Below are 22,567 nucleotides of genomic sequence, written 5' to 3'. Positions count from 1 at the left end.
GGAAATATTCTCTATCTGTGCTGACCAATATGGCAGCCACTAGCCACAGATTGTCTACTGAGTAACTGAAATTGGGAATTTTAAATTTTATTTACTTTGAATTAATTTGAATCTAAATAGCTACCTGTGGCTATACGATACTGGACAGCATAACCCAAGACCACTTAGAAGCCTGAGCATAATCACCTGACAACAAACTGAGAAATAAGAGAATACTTTCCAAAATAATATAGTTACTTACGTTTGAGGCTGGGAAGGGTCATCCCCCAAAGAAACGCTCTCCCCTTGGATTTCATTGAAACACTTCTCACAGAAATGATACCTGTCGGCAAGAAGGCCATACTGGGGTGAACTGTTCCGTTCACACAACACAGCCCAAGCCAAGCAACGAAGCCACCAATCACAGCAGGCCAAGAGGGGGACGGGAGCAGAGAGCAGGTCATCAACGGCGACAAGGACATTCAATGATGCAGATTTATGGGCACCACAGTTTGGGTTTTGTTTTTGGTTTTTGTTTTTTGCAATCAAAGCCAAGTGCAGACAACGACAAGCATGAGGGAGAAAAAAAAAAACACAAAACAAACGAAGAAATGAGGGATTGCAGGACAACAAAAAACATAAAAGCAAGACAAGACAACACAAAGCAGAAAGCCAAGGCAAAGCACAGATTAGCATTAAATATCTCAATGGGATCACAAGTAGCAAATGATTACAGCAAATAAAACAAACAAGTCTCACACAGACCTACAGCCTTTCATTTTAGTAATTTATGCTACTTGATGCAAATAATCGAAAGTAGGATAAATATACTGTGGAGAGAAGAACTACTACTCTATTACCTAAACATAGCAAAGAAAAAACCTTCCCCACTTCCAAAGAAAAAAATCCACTATGGATACAGTACCAGGAAACAATCATCTAGAAACAACTGTGGTTTGAAAAAACACCCCAAATTTCCTTTTGATCCCAAGGAAGCCACATAAGTACAATAAAAAGTCTGCACAAGCAGTTAAACACTGATTGTAGCCACCAACTGACATAGTTTAAGAGGGAAAAGGCAGTGGTGTATGCAGATACATGATTATATATTCCTGGGCGCTGTAGATTGGTGCTTAAAATCCAAAAAAGGTACATAAATGCCAAGATTATAGCATGAGATTACAGCATGCCAGCTGTCACTTGCTTTTTTTTTTTTTTTTTGGCGGTACACGGGCCTCTCACTGTTCTGGCCTCTCCCGTTGCGGAGCACAGGCTCCGGACGCACAGGCTCCGCGGCCATGGCTCACGGGCCCAGCCGCTCCGTGGCATGTGGGATCTTCCCAGACCGGAGCACGAACCCGTGTCCCCTGCTTCGGCAGGCGGACTCTCAACCACTGTGCCACCAGGGAAGCCCAGTCACTTGCTTTCTTGAACAACTTGAACCCCCACTTTTCCTAGGTTTTAAGGAGTAAAACACTATAGATTCTTATGACTACAAAGCATTAGGGGAGTGCACCTAACTTTTTGTAAATAAAACAAAAAGCTTAAGTGACTTTTTCAAAGCTAGAAATACATCTGTAGCACACAAGTTCAGCAAAAAACGACCACCATGGGTTTGGGTCATCAAAGTATTGACTGTCCAGCCTTGCTTTTTTATTTACATCCCATGCCAGCTATACTGCTGGCTGATTACACAAAATAAGAGACAAATCATGATTAAGATAGATTAGCAAATCCAATTTGTGTGATTACAGCCCTTATTTGAGCAGGAGAAAATAAGGCAGAAGTGTCTAATTTATTAGAAGCCTACCGTCCATGGTCATATGCAAATTTTTGTAAGGAACAGTCTGGTACAGAGGTCTCTTTAATGTGCCCAACAGAGGCAAAGCAAATACCCTGGGATCCTTTGTTTTTACATACTCCAAGAAAAACTTAGGTATCAGCTGCACACAAAAAGGAAACATTTCCTAAAAGATACAGCTGGCTAGGAAACTTTTGGTTAAAGTTTTCTGGGTGGTTTTGGGAATGGCAATAGATGGCAGCAATTTCACAGGGAAGTAGATCAATCAGTTTGAAACTTTTTTGTTTTTGCCTGAGGCTGTGGTGAGCTATACAAGGACAGTGGGAAAAAAATATGGGGCCTGGGACGTAATCCCAGGTATGCCACCAACTCATAAAGTTGCTTAACTTCTTAATGCCTTGGGTTCCTGCCTTATAAAAATAAGGGCCCAGAAAACTGATACCAGAACTTGTGCTGTACAGTTGTTTTCAAGCAAGTTACACATGAACCATGACTGTATGTGTGCTGGTCCATCCGCATGCACTCCCTGGACACGCGGACACTCTGACCATGGTCCACACAGGTCGAGCTTACCTGTTCTGGTAACTGTAGTAAGTGGCATCACGAGGGATTGTGCATAACTGTTTGCCATAGCAACAGAGTGTCTGTGGAGAGAACTCCAACTGCAAAAGAAACCATTTGTTAAATATGGTTTGAAGGGCAAGCTAAAATATTTACACTGGCAAGTAAATCAGAAACAGAAGTTAGTGAAGCCTTACTTCTCATTATGTCTCTTATAATGGGTTATTTCAGTTTCCAAGACAGTTCACTGAACTAAAACTAATCTTGTTTGCTACTGTTTTATTCCACCACTCTGAGGTAAGCTTAACAGTCATATCCTTCCACCATTTACCAAAGAACTGAAGAGGACAAGAGGAGCTCAATGTGAATTGCCATGTACAGAAAAACTAGTATATGCCACGCCCCGTGCACCACAGGTAAATACGACCAAGTCCCTATCCAAGATGAACTTACAATCTGATGACTCAGGATTCTAACTGGCAAGTTTTCCATGCAGTTCTTATCTGTGCAAACATTTCTTACCTTTCTGCCACAGCAGTATCCAAGGCTTTGCATGACTGGGTCAATTTCTTGTTCAAAGACCTCAGACAGCTTGGAGCAGTATTTGTACACCCGTGATGTTTTCCGATTATATAACCAAGCATTGTTGAACATAAGCCAAATGTCATCCACATACTGCCAGGGCTCCTGATACTGTCCAGTGTCTAACTTCCTTTTGATAGTAGAAAGATCCATGGGGCTCTTCACAATATCAAAGTAATCCTAGAAGGACAAAGTGACACCAAACAACATTATCCAAAAGTCTCACTATATTCAAGGTCCACAGCATATCTTGCTATAATCATTATAAATTTTCTGGATAATGTTGAGTCTCTGATGTGTCTGTATTTCCAAAGAAATGATCGATACCCATCACTATTTTAAATCATTAGTCTACAGAGATATGAAGCAGCCAGGGGCAGAGAGAATAACAACTACTCTGGATTTTGTAGGAGCAAGCTGATCGTCTACAGGAGCGATTCTAGATACTTTACCATAGTACATGTGTGATCAACTTAAAAGACCAAGAAATCAAAGACCCTTCACATTTTAGTACTAGATGCAGCCTACAGATGAAACTAAGCCCAGAAAATATTGGTGATCTGTCTAAGGCCACAGAAAAATATAGGGGAAAAAAAAAAGATTCTAACAGATTTTTGCCCCTCGAAGCACTCCAATGACTTATCCAATACAACTTAAAATACTCAAATGAAACCTCCCAGCAGCCTGGTGTATAAAGGCAACTTTAAAAGCAGATGAAGCTAATTTGGATCTATCTTTCCTATCATGAACTACTGCTACTCAAGTGATAAAAATAAATAAACCATATGATCCAGCAATCTCACTCTTAGATATATACCCCAGAGAAATAAAAAGATACACACACCAATTTGTATGTAAACATTCACAGGTGTGCTATCCCCAACAGCCAAAAAGTATAAACAACCCACATGTCTATCAACTAATAAATGGATAAAGAGAATGTATGCACATCCATATGATGAAATATTGCTGGGCTGTAAGAAGGAATGAAGTATTGATTTGTGCTACAATATGGACAAACTTTGAAAACATTACGCTAAGTGAAAGAATCCAGTCACAAAGAACCACATACTGTAAGACTCTCTTTGATGAAATGTCCAGAAGAGACAAATCCACAGAGGCAGAAGGCAGACCAGCAGTTGGTTGGTAGTAGGGGCTGTAGGTGGAAATGGGGAGTGACTGCTTATGGAAATGGGGTTTCTTTTTTGGGGTGATGAAAATCATCCAAAACTGACTGTGGTGATAACTGCACAATTCTGTTAATACACAAAAACCATTAAACTGTGCACTTTAAATGGGTGATTTGTACAATATGTGAACTGTATCCGAATAAAGCTGTTAACAAATTTTAAAAGAAAAGAGAAGTACCACCACATACTTACAGGGATTCCTAGAAGCTGGGGGTCCACAGGTTGACGAAAGGGAAGGGATTCTGGATCCTGTCGGTAAAGTGCCTCCAATGTTGGCATCAATGCCTGTCGTAACTCTTCAGGTTTGAAAACTTAAGAAGAGTATATTTGAAATTAGTTACCAATTAAGCAAAAGAGGAAAAAAGGTTCAAGTCAAAACTATAAAATATATCTCAAGGCTCAGAAAACACAAAATTCTCTACATTATCCCCATGAAATATCACTAAGGGTGTTTCTATTTCCTGGTTCAGAGAGATCCTTTATAACACCTTGTCGAGGGGCTTCCCTGGTGGCGCAGTGGTTGAGAGTCCGCCTGCCGATGCAGGGGACACGGGTTCGTGCCCCGGTCCGGGAAGACCCCACATGCCGTGGAGTGGCTAGGCCCGTGAGCCATGGCCGCTGAGCCTGCCCATCTGGAGCCTGTGCTCTGCAACGGGAGAGGCCACAATAGTGAGAGGCCCGCGTACCGCAAAAAAAAAAAAAAAAAAAAAAAAAAAAAAAAATCCATCTTGTCTAGTCACCTTTAAATACCCTTCATGGCTCAGATAATTTCTCAGTCAGAAACCCAGTTAAGATAGTCTTGACCAAGTAGAAACAGAATGCTAAGCCTTCCAAAAATTTATGAAAAGACTTGTCAGAATGTTCCAAAAGATACGACAGGCGGGGGATGCTGTGAAGCAAGAACGGAAGAAGCCCTCCTTCCTGGTATCAGCATGTAACAAGTCAGAAATTAGACCTGGTATTGTCTTATCGCCAAAGGAATCAGAGCCACTGAAGGCCAAGAGTCCTTTGAAATGTTTGATGTTTTAGAGCTTCAGCAGAAGACGTATTTACTATTTTAATGGCAAATGTTAGGTTCCAGTCTAAAGAAAGAACTAAATTGTTATTGCCAGAATGATGGACTCAGTTGATCAAATTATGCTCAAATGTGTTCTCAGTATGTCTCCCAAAAGTCAGGAAAGATTTGCTGGCATGTCCCAAATGGAATTAATTTAAACTACCATTTAAGAAGCTGGCCATTAAGGGTCCAGTTCGAGCTTTGAATCAGTCTGAGCAGAGAGGCCTTATTACTTCTTCTATTTACAAATTAATTTTATCTTCAAGGGGGTATATCTGTCAGTACCTTGAGTATTTTTTCACCACATGGTGGGGGCTGACATGAAAAAAATCAGACAGACGGGAGAATCTTCTTTGTCTCATACTTTGTTGTGCTTTGAGCAAATTTGTGAGATTAGCTGTTTTAAAAGCAGATTCCTAATATTAAGATTGGGTTTGTTGCAGCCTAGATCAAAATAACATCTCCATATATAACAAACATTTATTCATTCATTCATTGGCCATGCCATGCACATGCAGGATCTTACTTCCCCGACCCGCGGGGGATCAAACCCATGCCCCTACAGTAGAAGTGTGGAGCCTTAACCACAGGACCGCCAGGGAAGTCCCAACAACCTTATTTTTAAATGAAAATAATTTTTTAACCCCATCATTTTAAAGTATATTGTATTCATGGAGCACTTTTGTATACGTCATCTTCAGGAGCCAGCAGATTCCTCTTTGAGATAAGTCCTACCTGTGCCATTGAAGGGGTCACTAGAGCCACGAGAAGTTCCAGTCCTAAACTAGTTAGTAAACTAATTTCTGTGGGAATTGTTTAACACTCTCTGCTAAGCATTGCTGCTTGCTTGGCTTGACTCATTAATATTCAGTAGCGTGGTTCAGAGCAGAGACTCTGAATCAGCCTGCCTGGGCTGAGTGAGCTGGGAAGTGTTACTTGACCTTGCTGAGCCTCAGTTTTCCTGCCTGTAAAACAGTGATCAGTAACCTCACAGAGGGGCTGTGAAGTTCTTAGATGAGACACGGCAGGTTGTAGCACAGTGCCTGGCGCACAGCAGGTTAACAAAAAATATTATTATTGCTATTATTTCCTGCATTTTAGTCAAGAATATTATTTAATAATTTCTGTCCTCTAACAAAGATAAATTTGAGAAATTGTTAGCCACCCAGTGACTGTAGGATGCACATATACCTAAAGGAAAGAAAATTTCTTCTCCAACATTAGCAATAATGAAGAGACCAGGCCAAGGGCTCCAAGCTTAATGAAATCACATTAAAATTCAATTCCAAGGCCCAAGAAATCCAATCTCACTCTACTAAGGTCTTTGGTTTTTACTCTGTCTCCACAAACACAGAGCCTAAGAGACTCACTCTTCTTTTTTGACTGTCCTGGGGCTGGAGATGACTGGGCTGCTGAAGTACTTGGCTGGTCTTCCTCCTCTTTTGTTTCAGTTTTTAATTCAGTGCCTCTCTCTTCTGTTTCTGTAGGTTCCACTTTACAGTCTTCTGCTTTAGTCTAAAAGGCAAGGTAGGAATTTTTGGTTTTCTAAAGACATGTAACTGAGAAGCAATAACATCATTATCTTACTTACTCTCCCCTGTGGATGTAGCTGAAGACCCTTTTTCATATGGAAATCAATAAAATAAGACCTAATTATAGAATACTTTCCTGTAACATGTTTGAATTCCTAGACAGAGGTCCTAACCAAAAAACAGCAGTAACTGCCCTACTCTCACCTCTGGAATATCCTCTGGCTGAGTATCTGCTGGTTCTGGTGCATCCACTTCCATTTTAGCCTCCATTTTCACTTCCTGTGAAGGCTGCTTCTCAGGAATGGCCTGAGAATTCACTTCCGTGCTACTAGTAGATGGAGGGTTTGATACCTGACCTTCGATGCTTACAGCTGGCTGGGAAAGCTGGGTAGAAAGAGGGGGAAAAACAAAAAGTTTGCCTATTACACACAACAAGATGGCATGATTAACTACCTATCTTTAGGCTAGTGTCATTACACCCACTGATGGTGCTTTCACTTACTCAACCTATTTCGCCCCCTTGAAGTAAATTACACTCAAGAATAGGAGACTGAGGACTTGCAAATATAGGTTGGTTGGTTGCAGATAAAAGAGTAGGCAACTGTTTCTTCAGTAACTCATTCTGTGGCAGTGTGCCTGGGAGGGGGGTTTCAGAAATGACTACCTCAGAGGAGTTCATGTTTATAGAAAAATGGAAAGAGAACAAGGATGACTGGCAATCTTTTCTTTTAAACTTCTCATTAGAAAAGGTTTCAATGTACAGGAAAGTAGAGAGAATATTATGAACTCCCACAATAAGCAGCTGTTTTGAATCATCACACTTTAATGGGATAACTAGCAATCTCTGTTTTTCCCCTAAGTCTTCCAATAAGATATCTCATAATGAGAAATTAGTATTTTCAGAAACTATCCTACATAGAATTAAGTTTCCTTTCTGCATCCTGCCTTTCCTTACATATCAGAAGCTAAGATGAACCAGTCATGGATAAGCAACGTTTTATGAAGTAGCTATAACTCATGGGGATCCTCAGCTTGCCAGTATGACAGAGAACTGAAATATTAGTATCAGTGATCAAGTAGAAAGTTTTAGATTGTGACACATAGAGTTCTATTAGTAAGAATGCAAGTATTAAATGTGCATTTGGATCTCTACTATATAGATAACAAGCCTTTCACAAGGAAGCTACCGGTTTGTTTCAGGCCCATAGTTTTCTAATCTCTTACATGATGAATTTTCTAACTTTGGCTAGTACCACAGACACTCATAAATCGATGATTTTGTTCATTTGCTCTTGAGTACATCAGTTCAGACTGTATGAAAAGATTCTTTAAATATCTGTAAAATTCACGTGGGGTATTAAATGTACTGTCGATGCTCTCCCTTTGTCACCTCTCCTTACATGCCTTCGAGCCTCGTAATACAACATGACCATGGTCAACATACGATCTAAACAAAATCTTTTGAGCTCCTCCTACGTTAGGTACGACAGCAAGAAAAAAAGAGAAAGAAGGTCTGTAACTATAAACAGATTCTAGTCTAACTGCGGAGACAACAATAAGAGAAGAAACAACACAGAAGAGAAACAGCACAGAGAATTCCCCGGCGGTCCAGTGATTAGGACTCGGCACTGTCACTGCCGTGTGCCCGGGCCAGGATCCATGGTTGGGGAACTAAGATCCCACAAACCATGTAATGCGGCCAAAAAAAAAAAAAAAAAGGGAGAAAAGAATAAAGAAACAGCACAGAAGCAGTGTAAAACTACAGCACAGCTGACACGATCCTGCTTAAAGCCCCGTCTCTGCTTACTGGAGTTGCCGGCTGCGGAGGCAGCAGTGGCGCCGTCGGGGTGGGCACAGAGGCTGCTGTACTCTGCTGGGACAGAGGCTGCTGCTGCGCTTGGTCAACTGAAGGAGCAGCAGGAAGTGAAGGCTGCACTTGGGGAGGAAGTTGTGTTGGTGGCGGTGTAGGTGTCTGTCTTGGAGGAGGATGTAGAGCCTGGGACTGTGGCCCAGGTGGCATGGCTGGAGGTGTAGGAACAGGGGCTGGAATTGCTGTTGCTGGTGGCTGCTGAGCCCCTATGCTTGGGGGAGTGTGGTGAGGGGTTGGGGTACGACTAGGTACAGGTGAGGGTGAGTTCTGATGCAGAGCTGGTTGAGGGAGAGGGGGACAGTGAATGTGGCTCCCTTGGGACCCAGGAGGCATTATAGGAGAGTTCACAGGGCAGGAAGAACTGGACATTTGTGCCTGTTAAAATGAAAAACATAAGACGCAATTCAGAACAGAATTGAAAATCCAACCAATACAGTATGTAATTAAGTAGACTTAGTAATCCTTTCATGTTCAGAATACCATGTCCATAACTGTTTTTATTAAAAGCTTAATCATCTATTTCCACCCATTCTTTGCTGTCACCCTTCTCTGTAAAAACCCAAATTAAGAAGTTCCAGGAATCACGGAAACAAGTTTAAAAAAACAACAACAACAAAAAACCCATTTGTGAGACATACTTGAGACACTGGTGCTTGACTGCCAGACGGAGCCAAAGGCATATTTGTTACATTCATTCCCTGTGTTGAGAACTGAGTCTGAGGAAGGAACTGGCTCTGGCTGGAAGGCTGCTGCATGCGAGGCCCATAGCCCATAGGCTGTACACACATACAAAAACAAAAACAAAAAAACACAGAGCACCAAATTGCTTTTTTTCAGTTATTCTACTATAGCTGGAATTACCAATTGCTCTGGCTCTGCTATGGGGAGGGTGGGGTAGGAAAGGAAGAAAGTGGTGCTACAACAGCTGACGCTCATGCCAAGATAATGGAGAACAGCGTCACAGCTTACCTAAGCCCACCGTCAAGAAATTGCACAAATGCATCTAGAACGAGGCACATAGGTAACTGCCTATACACTCCGTTTGTTTTATAAGTGAGGAGAGCGAATCACAATTTCATGAGGTCTTTGCTTACGTAGGCGGTATTGTTAAAGCACAAACTATAAGACTCCATAGTGAGTAATTATGGATACCAAAGGCCAAGAACTTCAAAGTCTAAGAAAGGTATTTGTTTCATAGGTTAAAATGAAGAATAAGACCCCTCATTAAATACAGCAGACTGGTGCTAGACAACTCCAAAGAGGCTTAACAATTGATAGTACTAACTAACTCTGAGAGGCAGGGTAAGGGTTGGGGACAATATTGAAAGCTGGATGACAGGTTTAGAATTTGCACAAGGAGCAGTGAGATGCTCAGAGGCCATCTTCTCCACGCTCTAAAATCAGGCAACTGCCCCTCCATCACCCTTGACAGTTTCCTGCCTGGGTAGGTTCTGTGTTTGGGGGAGAGAGGCATTACGGAAGAGAGATGACTGTGTCAAAGTATGCAGACTACTCAACACTGAGACTCCAGGCAGTGGCGACTGGCTGCTCCTACAAGCTTTCTAGTACTGTGACTATATATGAACAGTATTTGGAAGGAAATCTTTCTTTTAGTGTTTATTTTATATAAATTATAATCAAGAAAGTCCTTAACGATACAGGATCCTATAATAAATATACTTTAGACACCTGATTTTCCCACTTAAAGCTGTAAACACCTTTCATGCCATCATATAAATTCTGAAATTATTGCTTATGAAGCATTCCAATTTACAGATGTACTGTAATTTAAACATAATCCCTTACAGTACATTCAGGCTATGGCCTTTTCCTAAAACACAGTACATAACGTAGCATCCTTAATATGCATTTTCTTCAAATTATATCTTTTTTTTTTTCGGGACACGGGCCTCTCACTGTTGTGGCCTCTCCCGTTGCAAAGCACAGGCTCCGGACGCGCAGGCTCAGCGGCCATGGCTCACGGGCCTAGCTGCTCCACAGAATGTGGGATCTTCCCGGACCGGGGCACGAACTCGTGTCCCCTGCATCAGCAGGCGGACTCTCAACCACTGCGCCACCAGGGAAGCCCTTCAAATTATATCCTTTTAGTATCTCAAGAATTATTTATGTAGGATAAATTTCTAAAAACAACGCATACAGGTAAAAGAGGTAGGTGAAAATTAAGGACTTTAGTATTCTCTGCCTAATTGTGGTATATGGTTTAGTTTTAATTATTTAATCATGTCTATATTAAGGGTAAATACAACAGAATTATAGAAAAAAATCAGTGTTAAGAATTAATTATGTATAGTTAGCTGTTTAAGCAAGTGTGAGAATTTGTTCTCTGAAAGAAAAAAGGATTTTAAAAATGTCAAGTAAAGGCCAAAGATTACTCAGAGGTCAAACTTACCGGGTTGAGAGTTCCAGGTTGAGCTAACTGTCCATGGTGCTGAAGAGGAGAGGTTTGCCGGGGTCCAATAGGGGGCTGGGGCATACTCATCTGGCCAAATTGATTCAAACCTGTGAGTAAGTGTAAAATATTAGATCTGAACACCTTCATGTAATTGGAGAATAAAAGAGTTCTTATTTATGATTCTATGTCACTGTATCAGGACAAATAAAGGCACCTGCTTCCAACTGTGAATCTCTGTTTAATTCACAGCAGCCACAGAAGGGCACTGTTAATGAATGTATGGTCTCTGAACCAAATTTTACAATCTGGAATAAATTTCATCTTGGCTAGTTGTTTTTAAATGGATGCTTGATCATTTAATGTCTTTTGCCCCTTGACCTGTCAGCCAATCTGCTCTTCACCCTTCCTTCCTCCCTGGGCTCCCACTCTAATAAAAGGCTTTCTGATTTCTCAGGCAGGTAATTATGATAGCTGCTGCTGGCCTGCGGCAGGTGTAATCTTGTAATACACTAGGAACTCTGTTAAAAAAAAGCCATGGTTAAGTACACCGATTTCCCTCATAATTTACCAGGTTGTGGAGTTATCCGAGGCATCATCTGGTTTGGCACACTGCCACGGATCATAGATGGATCAGGTAGAGGGCCATCTAGAATGGAATACAGAAATGGTTAGAAATGCATCTTTTAGGCAGCCATTCCCCTTTAAAAAATAAAGTATAACTTACAGAATTCAGTCTGAATATCAAAAAAATAAAGCTATGAAGTAGACAGGAACCTGAAGAAAATGTTATTTCTGGAACACAAGAAAATGCCTCCAAATGGTTTTAGTACATTTCTTTATGAACCAGGGTGCTTTCAGCACTGACAGGACAATAATATAAAAGCTCATATTTAAACAGACTAATACAGCATTTAATATGCTGTTATTTGATCAAGCCTGATTATTTCATTGGTATGAAGAATACCTCTATAGACAATAGCCACAGATTCTATCCAGTGACCAAGTTTGACTGTGTACCCCAATAATGTGTTTTTATGCATACAAGCCCATTGTGAACACTGACTTTAAATAATACATATTACACTGCACTTTATCTCATCATGCAGCTCTTAAAACAAATACAAAAATAGAAATAACTAAGAATGATGAAAATATACATATGTATATACTCTAAATGTATATTAAGGAAACTAGCACCTTTAATATGAAAATAGTTTCCTTGGTTTGCTCACTAATTATGTTTATGGTATCTTCCGTTTTTTTCTTCTTTCTTTAAAGCTTCCAGGTAGGGCTTCTTTGGTGGCGCAGTGGTTGGGAATCCGCCTGCCGATGCAGGCAACACGGGTTCGAGCCCTGGCCTGGGAAGATCCCACATGCTGCGGAGCAACTGAGCCCATGTGCCACAACTACTGAGCCTGCGCTCTAGCGCCCTCGAGCCACAGCTACTGAGCCCGCGTGCCACAACTACTGAAGCCCGTGTGCCTAGAGCCCATGCTCCACAACAAGAGAAGTCACCGCAATGAGAAGCCTGCACACTGCAATGAGGAGTGGCCCCCGCTCGCTGCAACTAGAGAAAAGCAATGAAGCAGCAACAAAGACCCAACGCAGCCAGAAACAATAAATAATATAATAAATAAATTCATTAAAAAAAAAAAAAGCTACCAGGTAGTATTTACTTTAGAGACCTTTCTCATTTCATTTTATATTTGCTTCAGTATTCTCTGTAGTACTTTTGATTTTTTGGTTTATAGTTTAAAAAATTTGGATTCTTCTACAATTAATTCCTGTGTATGGGGTAAGACAGGAATCTCAGTCTATAAACACATACTTAGGGCTATTCAGTTCCACTAATATTTATCCCTACCCTACTGCACCAGTACCATCCTGTCTTTATTTTAACGTAACACTACAGTTTAACATCTGATAAACTTTTAACTTGGCTCAAATTTCTGAAGAATTCAAGTAAATTCAACCACACCCAAGTATCTCAAATTTGTCTACTTGTCTCTGTATCTTAGTTACTGCCCTAGTTCAAACCATTAGCACTGAGGCAGTGTCCACAACTCTAGTCTTGACTTTGTTTCTGAACAATTGTTCTCGTACCTACTCAAAAAATACCTGCATTTTCCCTTGCTAGTGGGGCCTCTGTGTATGCTGTTCCCTCTGCCAGAAATGCTATTCTCAATTCTTTTCACATCATGGCTCAATGAGAAAATGTATCTAGCACAACACTGCAGTTAACAAATGAGGCTGCTAAAAGTTCTCCATTTGACTACTTCAAGGCCTGTGGGGGGTGAATTTCTCAGCCCACTTATAATCCACTAATGGCCTAAGAGTTGGTACCTGCTGGCTCATTTGGCACTATCTATAGGTAGCCAGCTTTCCCTGACTCAAGAAACATAGGTTTTCCCTATCATAGCCTTTCACACATCATTTAAGTAGCCTGTATTTTTCCTCACCGTTGTGTACCCACACCATATTTCACTGCTTGGAACCTAGTAATGAGTCAATAAATGAATAATGGAATGCATGATCATCCTGGCTATCCAGTTAATTCATTAGGTCAAGAAGGCTGAAACTGTCAAGATGAATTTCAAATGCTGCTTCTAAAATATAAACAGTTCTTAGACTTTGAACATATTGGGTCAGGAAGAAAGTGTGATAACGTAAGTAACATATTGTTTAGGATGTATCAAAGCCAGTAAGGCATTTGAACCTGCTCAGTCTACATCTATTGGCTGGCTGCCTACCATATGCAAATCAGTGAAAACCTGTGGACTATCACTTCCTAGGTGTCACTATGACAGAATAATATCTTTGGCACTAAAAATGATGCCATATTGTCAAGTCATGTCCAGAAATTTCAATATACTGTTCAGCTTACTGTTTTTACTAGAGAATGAATTATTTTCTTTGAAAAGGCAAAAAAGAGTCATTTGAAAGCTCAAGAATAGTTACACAAGCCAATGCAAATTAGTGAATTTGGTTAGGTACCGTTTTATTTCAGTTTCTCCCCAAAATAAATATAATAAAAAGCACTTACTAGAAGTCATTCCTGGTTGTGGCTGCCCCATGTTAGGCCCTGGGTTCATGGAAACTGGCACCATGCTTGCAGCACTTGGTAGCATGTTCTGTTTTTGTAGTCTAGTCCTTCGTTTTTCTTCCAGTTCTTTCTGGATCTTATAGATCTTCTCAGCTAGCAGGTGGTAGTATTCCGCCTTTTTGAATTTTGAAAATAGAGATGAGGAAAAAAGGGGGACTACCATCAGGTAACAAAAAATGAACTAAGAACAGACATTAGCTTCATTTAAAAAGGTAGGCAGAAATGAAAACGGAGAAGAGTAAATCTAATCTACTTTCCTACAACATTAAAAATATGAGCTCATGTTTGGAATGATCATATGAATAGCTGCTATATAATGAACCTACATAGTAAAGCATGACTTTTCAAAGTAGGTTTACAATTTACAGCATGTGGGAAGAATATGCTACATTTTGAAAAAGTGCCAATTTAGGGAGGAAGGTTCAACTGATACAGAAATACTACTTGAGATGAAAATACTAAGCAGCTGATTCACCATATTCTAGTGAAAATAGCACAGAGCTGGTAACAGCTCAACCACTTTTTAGCTGACAGAAGGACAACCCAGATAAAGTGCCACATGAGTGCACTGTATTATTAAGAGGAAAAATGTAAGATTCTTGACGTACACTTTAAGAAAACTGCTTTGTTATCGTGACTCCACAGTGAGAGTAAGACAGGATGGCTAAAGGGTGTCCTCTAAAGTATAGTATTCCGTGTATGTGCAACTAAGAGGAATAAACTAAACAGCCAGAAGAGGTCCACTTTTGCCTTGAGTAGAAAAAAACAGACGCTCACTCGATTGTTCGCAGATTCATACATGTCCCCTTCCACTTTCCGGGCATATGCAACCAGGTTTTCCATCCGTCTGTCTTTTAAAGCAGCAGGATCCGGAGTAGGAAATATGGCTTGAACACTAGGAATAGAAAATCCTTCTACTATTATATCATGTCAGCATTTTTTTACTCACCATATAAGTACACAGTATTTTAAATGTCTTCCTGATTAGTATTTACTCATTTTTATACAACGAACACTTTAGGTAAAATTTTAAAATGAGGTATGAGATGTCTTCAAATATAAATTACTGACCAAAATGAAAGTGTCTCTCTGTGGTAATGAAACGGTTTTCCTGATCAGAATTAAGAAATGACTCCATAAAAATACTTTCTGGTCCCAGTCACTCTAACGTAGAGCAAGAAACTTATACTGTGGGACCTCCCTGGTGGTACAGTGGTTAAGAATCCGCCTGCCAATGCAGGGGACCCGGGTTTGAGCCCTGGTCTGGGAAGATCCCACATGCTGCGGAGCAACTAAGCCCGTGCGCCACAACTACTGAGCCTGCACTCTAGAGCCCGTGAGCCACAACTACTGAGCCCACGTGCCGCAGCTACTGAAGTCCGTGTGCCTAGAGCCCGTGCTCCATAACAAGAGAAGCCACTGCAATGAGAAGCCCATGCGCCTCAATGAAGAGTAGCCCCCACTCGCTGCAACCAGAGAAAGCCCGTGCACAGCAATAAAGACCCAACGCAGCCAAAAATAAATAAATAAACAAATAAAATTAAAAAAAAAAAACTTATACTGTGCTATTTGCATAAAGGAAGTGAGAAAACCTGACCTTTGCCAAAGTACCAACAGCCTTAAGATCCTTCTCTCTTTATTCAGCTTAGTAAAATAAAACTGAATAATCTCTACAAAATCTTAAATGATCAAAAACTTGAAGTGAAGGGAACAAAAATGCATAATAATTCTGCTAAATTCAATGTCTTTTGCTCTCTAGCAATTCCCTGCAAAATGCTTGGCACTAACTTTCCTGAAGGTTGACAAAATGTGATGTCAGCTACTAATTTTATCATCTGGACATCTCATGTTCAGTTGTGTATTATACCTGAAATAACCAAGTGGAGAAGAAATAAATGGAAAACCCGAATTAGTAAAAAATTTGCAAGCACATAATAAACATTTAACATCAAGTCAGATGATCAATCCTAAATAATCTATTGTGATCACAAGATAAGTTTGTTTTGGTTATTCCTTATTAATTCAGTATTAAAATCTCAGAGTTTTCTCCTTGTGTCAAATTCCATTATTGATGCTATCATTTGAGAACTCCTAAATGAAGCTCAAGTTGAATTAGTAGGCCAATGTAACATAAAAATAAGAAGATAAAAGACAGACCACATGGTTCTAAGCCAATACAAAATTGGATGAATTGAAGGAGATCCCTCTATTAAGTGTAAGGGAAATGAAAAAAGACTGATTCTTCCAAGAAAAAAAAAAATGCTGCATTTTGTTTGAAGTATAAGCTCTCTAATCAGTAAGGGCAGAGCTCTATCTTTAGGATACTGGGCACATTACATTTTACCACTCTATAAGCCTTCCCCCTCTTTCATCCAACAAGACAGTGCTTGTGAGGCAGTGTGCCTGGCATACATAAACTTCACACCAAACAGTGCAGGGGTATTTCACATACTACTACAATGTGCACGTTTGGAGGACCAGAAGACCACAGAGAGACCACCCAAACAGATTCAATTTGTCAAGATAATAAAAGCTTTACCAAGGATAACAACAGAAGACAGTGTTGCCTCTACCATTCTAATGATCTAAGACCTAGATTTTCTTTTAAAATATGAGTTTTGTTGAGATAGCATTAAATGAATAATTTTTTTTTTTTTTGCGGTACGCGGGCCTCTCACTGTTGTGGCCTCTCCTGTTGCAGAGCACAGGCTCCGGACGCGCAGGCTCAGCGGCCATGGCTCACGGGCCCAGCCGCTCCGCAGCATGTGGGATCCTCCCGCACTGGGGCTCAAATCCGTGTCCCCTGCATCGGCAGGCAGACTCTCAACCACCTAAGCCCTAACTGAATAACTTTTAACTAATATATATTGATTATTGTTGCTAGGCGGAATCATTCACACACCATTAAAGGCTGAAAAACTCCTAACAAATGATGGTGAAAATGTTGAGAAGCAGAGAATAGGAAGCAGGAAAGCCATAGAAGTAGCAGCAGCAGCAGCCAGGCTATAGAAAAATCAGTAATATTTCTCGTGTTTAAGTGCCTGGCAGATTGGTAGCATGTTGACCTGGTAACTCCTTATGAATAAGACAAGCCGACAATCTTACAGTTTGTGAACAAGATGATTTCGAAGATCCTGAGTAATATCTTCATGCCATTGTTTCCGAATTCCAGTACTGGATGGTTGAGCTGCTGTTGGCATAGGACCCAGGGAGGCCACACTGGCATTTTCACTCATCATTGGGCTTTTAAAAGGAGTGAAATAGTTTTAGTGAAGAAGGGTAGGAGAAGGAGGATCTCATTTAAGTAGAGCTGACAGTGATGACTGCAATAGGACCAATACACTATGACAAGTCTATTTACACATAAAGAAGTCTGGGGGAAATGGTGTGTATGTATTTGTACTTGTGTGAGGGAAAAGAGTTAAACCCACAACATTTCTTTGTGTGAAGGGGTAGATGATGTCTTGTGTTTAAAAGACTAAGTCTTGTGTTATAAGACTAAGTTGTCACTTTGACACAGCTTATCCCAGGGAATCCACTGGGCAATGGATTAATTGTTAACACTGGGATAGAGCAAACTCGTTTTTTAAGCAGCTGCATTTGGAACTTTCTACTGTATGTGGGAAGGTGTCAGTTACCCCAAATAATTGATACAATTTCTAAAGAGGTTATAGAGAGCCTAAAGAATAAACTCAAACATACTATTTGTCTTCATTCATCAAGGATATCTTCAAATCAAGCAAACTAAAAAAACTCAAGGAATTCTAACAAGTGTCTGAAATCTGACAAAGGGCACAACGCAAGATAAAACTTACTTTTGAGAATTTATGGCTGAATGCAACATCGAGTCAGAAAGAAGATTCGACGTTTGAACCCCTACACCTCCATTTACTCCCATAGGACTAGCACCTAGGTCAAAACAAAAAGCAAGACAGAGTATTTTAAATGCCAGCAACAATAAAAACAACAAAAATGGATGAAGAGAAAGGAAAAGCTATGAAAGTACTAGAAGAAAATATCACAGAAATTTTTATCCTTTTAAAGTAAGACCCAAAACAGAAGTCTTAAGGACATTTAGAAATTTGAGTAATAAGTAAAATAATCACCATAGACAAAGTCAAGAGACAGAAGACAAATCGGGGGAAAAAATGCTAGCATTGTATATAATAAACAATCATTTGCGATATAATTAGCAACACATATATAAAGGCTAATACACAAAGTACCTTTACAACCCAGTGAGAAAAAGATGAAGAATCCAAGAGGAAAGGAATAGGCAATTTACATAAAAAAGAAATACAACAGCTTTAAAAGTATGCAAGTATGTTCAACTGCATTTAAAGTAAAACTTAAAGTAATATATTTTTCATGTACGAAAATATGAAAACTTTTTTTTTTCTTTTGGCTGTGCGGCTTGAGGGATCTTAGTAGCTTATGGGATCTTAGTTACCCAACCAGGGATCGAAACTGTGCCCCCTGCAGTGGAAGCCTGGAGTCCTAACCACTGGACGGCCAGGGAATTCCTGTGAAAACTTTTTTATAGAGTCTGAGAATACCAAGTGTTGAGAAAGGTTTGGGAAAAGAAGCATTTTCAATAAAAATTCACAGATGTGTAAACTGACCCACTCTTGGGAGAGCTATCTGGTAACTGCTAAACAAATGAAAAAATGCGTGCATATATTCATTGACTTAGGATTTCCACTTGATATTGTCTTACAGTTATATATGTATGGACAGACATAAGAGTAATGATGTTAAAAGGAGCTAAAAAACTAGAACCAAAATTGCTTAGGGAACTGAATTAATATATGCAGGTGCTTTCATAAGCACAATCTATGTAAGGACATGTATGATGACCCCTAGGGAGGGGAATGAAAAACAGTGTTTGGGTTAAACATTTTTAATTGAATACTCCTTCAAATTGGCTTGAATAGCTCTATGTACACATATTAACTTTTTTGATTAATGATTTTAATGAATATTATTTCTTTAAAAACAAAAAAACAAACAATATTTACACTAAACCAGATTTTCATGTGGTTAAAAATTTTTCTGATATACAATTTTATTAATATACCCTCCAAGATATTAAAAAAAAGAAAAAACTTCCGTAAAATGAAAATAATTGACTAGATTTCTAGACAATGGCTAATAAAAATCCTGTTGCCTTCTTTCATCATGCTTCCCAAATGCTTAGGCAGAACTCTGCTTCTGACATCATCAAGGCAGGCTCTAAAATGTAGTTGCTGGTAGTGGTCTACTTGTCACTATGAACACTCCACGTGTGAATACTCATTTTTAGAAAAATTACGTACCCTTAACACAGATTTGTTTTACTGGTCGTAAGAATATGAAGGTAAAAGAAACAGTGATTACACTATGTATCAATTTGCTTATCTTACTGCCTTCTGATGGCACATGAAAACACAGCCAAACATTCCCTCTGAAGTATCCGGGTCCATTACTGCAAGTAATGGCTCCATAATAACTTGAGAAGGATACCCTTATATAGGTTCGCATTCAAGACCCTAAGAGTGAGCATTCACTTGAGAATACAAAAATGTAGGAAGAAAGACACTACTGGCACTGAGAGAATAAGTCAGAAAGAAAATGAACAAAAAAAGAATTCAAGGCACCTAATATTCAGTGAGTGTGTGTGTGTGTGTGTGTGTGTGTGTGTGTGTGTATTTTAAAGCCCTAGGGGGAATCCTAAGCCATAGGAGAATACGTATTTTTTCTAAGCCCTAACACAATCTTTACAGAATAAGTGAATTCAATAGAAACCAGAAGATTAAGAATGTGGTCAAATATGGTCATGGAAGGCTTACAGTAAAAAGCTCTAATATGGAGTTCTGGAGTGGATTCCCTCTTGCCCTCCCTGTTACAGAGTCTCTATAACCTGATACACGTAGTAGAGATCTTGCTATTTTGCCTATTTAGTCACTTACCTGCCCATCCAAACTAGAGATGTTTCAAAAGTAGGGATCATGCCCCCTTTAGTATGTTTTTTTCAGCACACAGCACATCTAAGTGAATGCTGTTTTTATTCAAATGCCCTTGTCACTCACAGGTACGTAAAATTTATAACTCTGAGAATGTCCCTGCATTACAGGACTTTGGTATAAAAGGAAAAATTACTTCAAAGGAGGCCTTTGACTATCTGGCTTGTGCCTGAAGAAAAGAAACCATGATGACATTTTATGTTTGTTTTACACCAGTTTTCAAGATGGGCTCTGACACAACAAAGAAATATCTGAGGTATTCTAAAAGTACTGGCTCACAATGATGATTATTATCAAAAAGGCACCGTTAACTCAATAACAAGAAATGGAAAAACCTGATTAATCTTAATCCTAAAACATTTTTTAAAAAGACACTGAGAAAGGGGAAAAAAGAAATCCAAGAAGCTAGTTAACTTTCAAATAATCTTGTGGGTATATATAAATGTACATGCAAATACACAGATGATACAAGAGAAGATGACAAGAACTAAACTGGTAATTATACACAGAAACTTGAAAAAGTAATGGGAAACAACCAATTACAAAAATGAAAATCTAGGCCAGGGGTAGACAGCTGCATTGGGTCAAGATCCTAAAGCTCAAGGAAGATGCACTCTACATAACTTTGAAAGAGAGAGGAAAAAAGCAATCATAAGTCGGGGGGGGGGGGGGAGGAGGGAGGGGGAGGGGAGGAGGGAGGGGGAGGGGAGGAGGGGGAGGGAGGGGAGGAGGGGGAGGGGGACGGAGGGGAGGGGGAGGGAGAGGGAGGGGAGGGGAGGGGAGGGGAGGGGGAGGGAGAGAAGGAGATGGAAAAGGGGGGGAATGAAGTCCTCAGATCTCTCTTTTAATAAATATGAGCTTGAAAACAAGTCTGAAAAGGCAGGAATGCTCTTCATTCCGGTTTCTAGTCCAGTTTTTAAAACTCCTTTCTCAATAACTGTTTAGCATTGCTTCTTATGAAATAGTGTACATTTCCTTAAGTTAAAAATAAAAATCAGTAAGATTTACATTCTTACAAGAGTAGCGTGCCCAATTTTCTCATTTAGAATCAAACAGTTTGCAGAAACTAAAGCCTACTGCACTTACTAATAGAGGGATGAAAATGGGTTTCAAAGGAAAAAGCATGGTAGATTATTCCAAATTAGACAGTTGTCTAATTACAGAAGAACTTCATCATCAAGAACAATTTTAGAATAAGAGGCAAATAATTAAAAGTTATGGGCTTACCTGTGCTGGGCATTTAACAATTTATATAAAATTGCTTAGATGTTCAACTGCCTGACAGTAAAGGGATAGTCATAGGGCAAATCTCCTTTATTTTACCATACAATTAGAGAATAAAAACTACCCCCAAATCAGGATATTAAAACACTGCTCACACTTCCCCTTCCCTCTCAGTTTTACTATAGGAAGAGGTTAGGAAAACAAGTGTATTTGATAAACTATTTCAAAGGCAAACGACTACTGCTGCCAGATATGCAGAAATCTATATTAACAATAACCAAACATTTCAAATCAAAAGAATACTACCAAAAGAATACTTTGAGCCAAAACAGTTTCTTTTTGGCATTTAAAATATCAAAAAATTTGGAAACTTAAATGTCCACCTGTAACACACTGTTCTATGCGACAAAATACTATACAAGTATTAAAAAGGATACATTAGACATGGAAACGGAAAGATGTCCACATTGTGTAAAGAAATAAGTCTGTTATAACACATGGGACCCCACTTCTAGAAATATGAACTAATATATGTATAACAGGATTAAGAAGGATATAAACCAATAGCAGTTGCCTCTGGTATGTGGATTACAAGGGGATTTCTACACTATAATCTTTTAAAAGTTACTTCAAAAAATTAATCATGTAACAAAAAAAGTAAGAGAGGGAGACATGGAGAGAGAGAGAGACAATAAAAGAGATAGACACACACACAGAGACTAAAATGAACAAAGAAGTTAACCTTGCATATTACATGGTATTTACACACACAACTGGTATCACATCTGTCACTAGGAGGACACAGACTTACTCATGTTGCTCATGGGCCGCATCCCCTGGGGAGACTGTCCAGATTGCTGGTTCTGCTGGTTCTTTGCTTGCACCTGGGGCTGTGTTGGCATCTGATTTACTTGATAGGGTAGTCCAAGGGCTGCATAAGCCCTTTCTATAGAGCTGGGATCAATCTGACTAACAGTGCTTAGGCTGGGAGTAGACTGTTGACCCACCCCTAGAGAGCTAGTATTTCCAAGTCCAACTGGTGCTCCAGTCAGAATTGCTAGAGAAAACAAAAGAAACAGTATTACAACATTAAAGATGGTGAGAAAGAAAACACTAGGATGTCTGAGTGAATTTTAAACACAAAATTATTGTTACGTGATTATGAAATACACACATCTTGTTTCCCATTATTTCCTTGAAAAAATTTCTAGATGCAGAACTGATTGGTCAAAGGGGATCATTGGCATGAAAAG

The 22,567-nt window shown here is 39.7% G+C and overlaps 1 protein-coding gene across 1 annotated transcript in view; it reads right to left on the bottom strand.

Annotated features, from left to right (window-relative positions):
* Positions 1-22,567, bottom strand: part of EP300 (E1A binding protein p300) — a 69,916-nt gene that overhangs the window by 18,314 nt on the left and 29,035 nt on the right. The window contains exons 6-20 of the mRNA XM_060025726.2: positions 22,126-22,371; positions 17,904-17,997; positions 17,194-17,331; positions 14,866-14,983; positions 14,029-14,203; positions 11,554-11,631; positions 10,983-11,092; positions 9,211-9,348; positions 8,510-8,947; positions 6,907-7,086; positions 6,541-6,685; positions 4,306-4,424; positions 2,864-3,103; positions 2,354-2,442; positions 242-322 (exon numbers count right to left, since the gene is read on the bottom strand). Of these exons, the coding sequence (XP_059881709.1) occupies positions 242-322; positions 2,354-2,442; positions 2,864-3,103; positions 4,306-4,424; positions 6,541-6,685; positions 6,907-7,086; positions 8,510-8,947; positions 9,211-9,348; positions 10,983-11,092; positions 11,554-11,631; positions 14,029-14,203; positions 14,866-14,983; positions 17,194-17,331; positions 17,904-17,997; positions 22,126-22,371 (2,389 nt within the window). The remainder of the gene's footprint in view (positions 1-241; positions 323-2,353; positions 2,443-2,863; positions 3,104-4,305; positions 4,425-6,540; positions 6,686-6,906; positions 7,087-8,509; positions 8,948-9,210; positions 9,349-10,982; positions 11,093-11,553; positions 11,632-14,028; positions 14,204-14,865; positions 14,984-17,193; positions 17,332-17,903; positions 17,998-22,125; positions 22,372-22,567) is intronic.

Source organism: Delphinus delphis, chromosome 11, assembly GCF_949987515.2.
Source record: "Delphinus delphis chromosome 11, mDelDel1.2, whole genome shotgun sequence".
Classification (NCBI taxonomy): domain Eukaryota; kingdom Metazoa; phylum Chordata; class Mammalia; order Artiodactyla; family Delphinidae; genus Delphinus; species Delphinus delphis.
The sequence above is the reverse complement of the archived record's forward strand: the minus strand, read 5'-3'. Positions and strand labels throughout refer to the sequence as shown.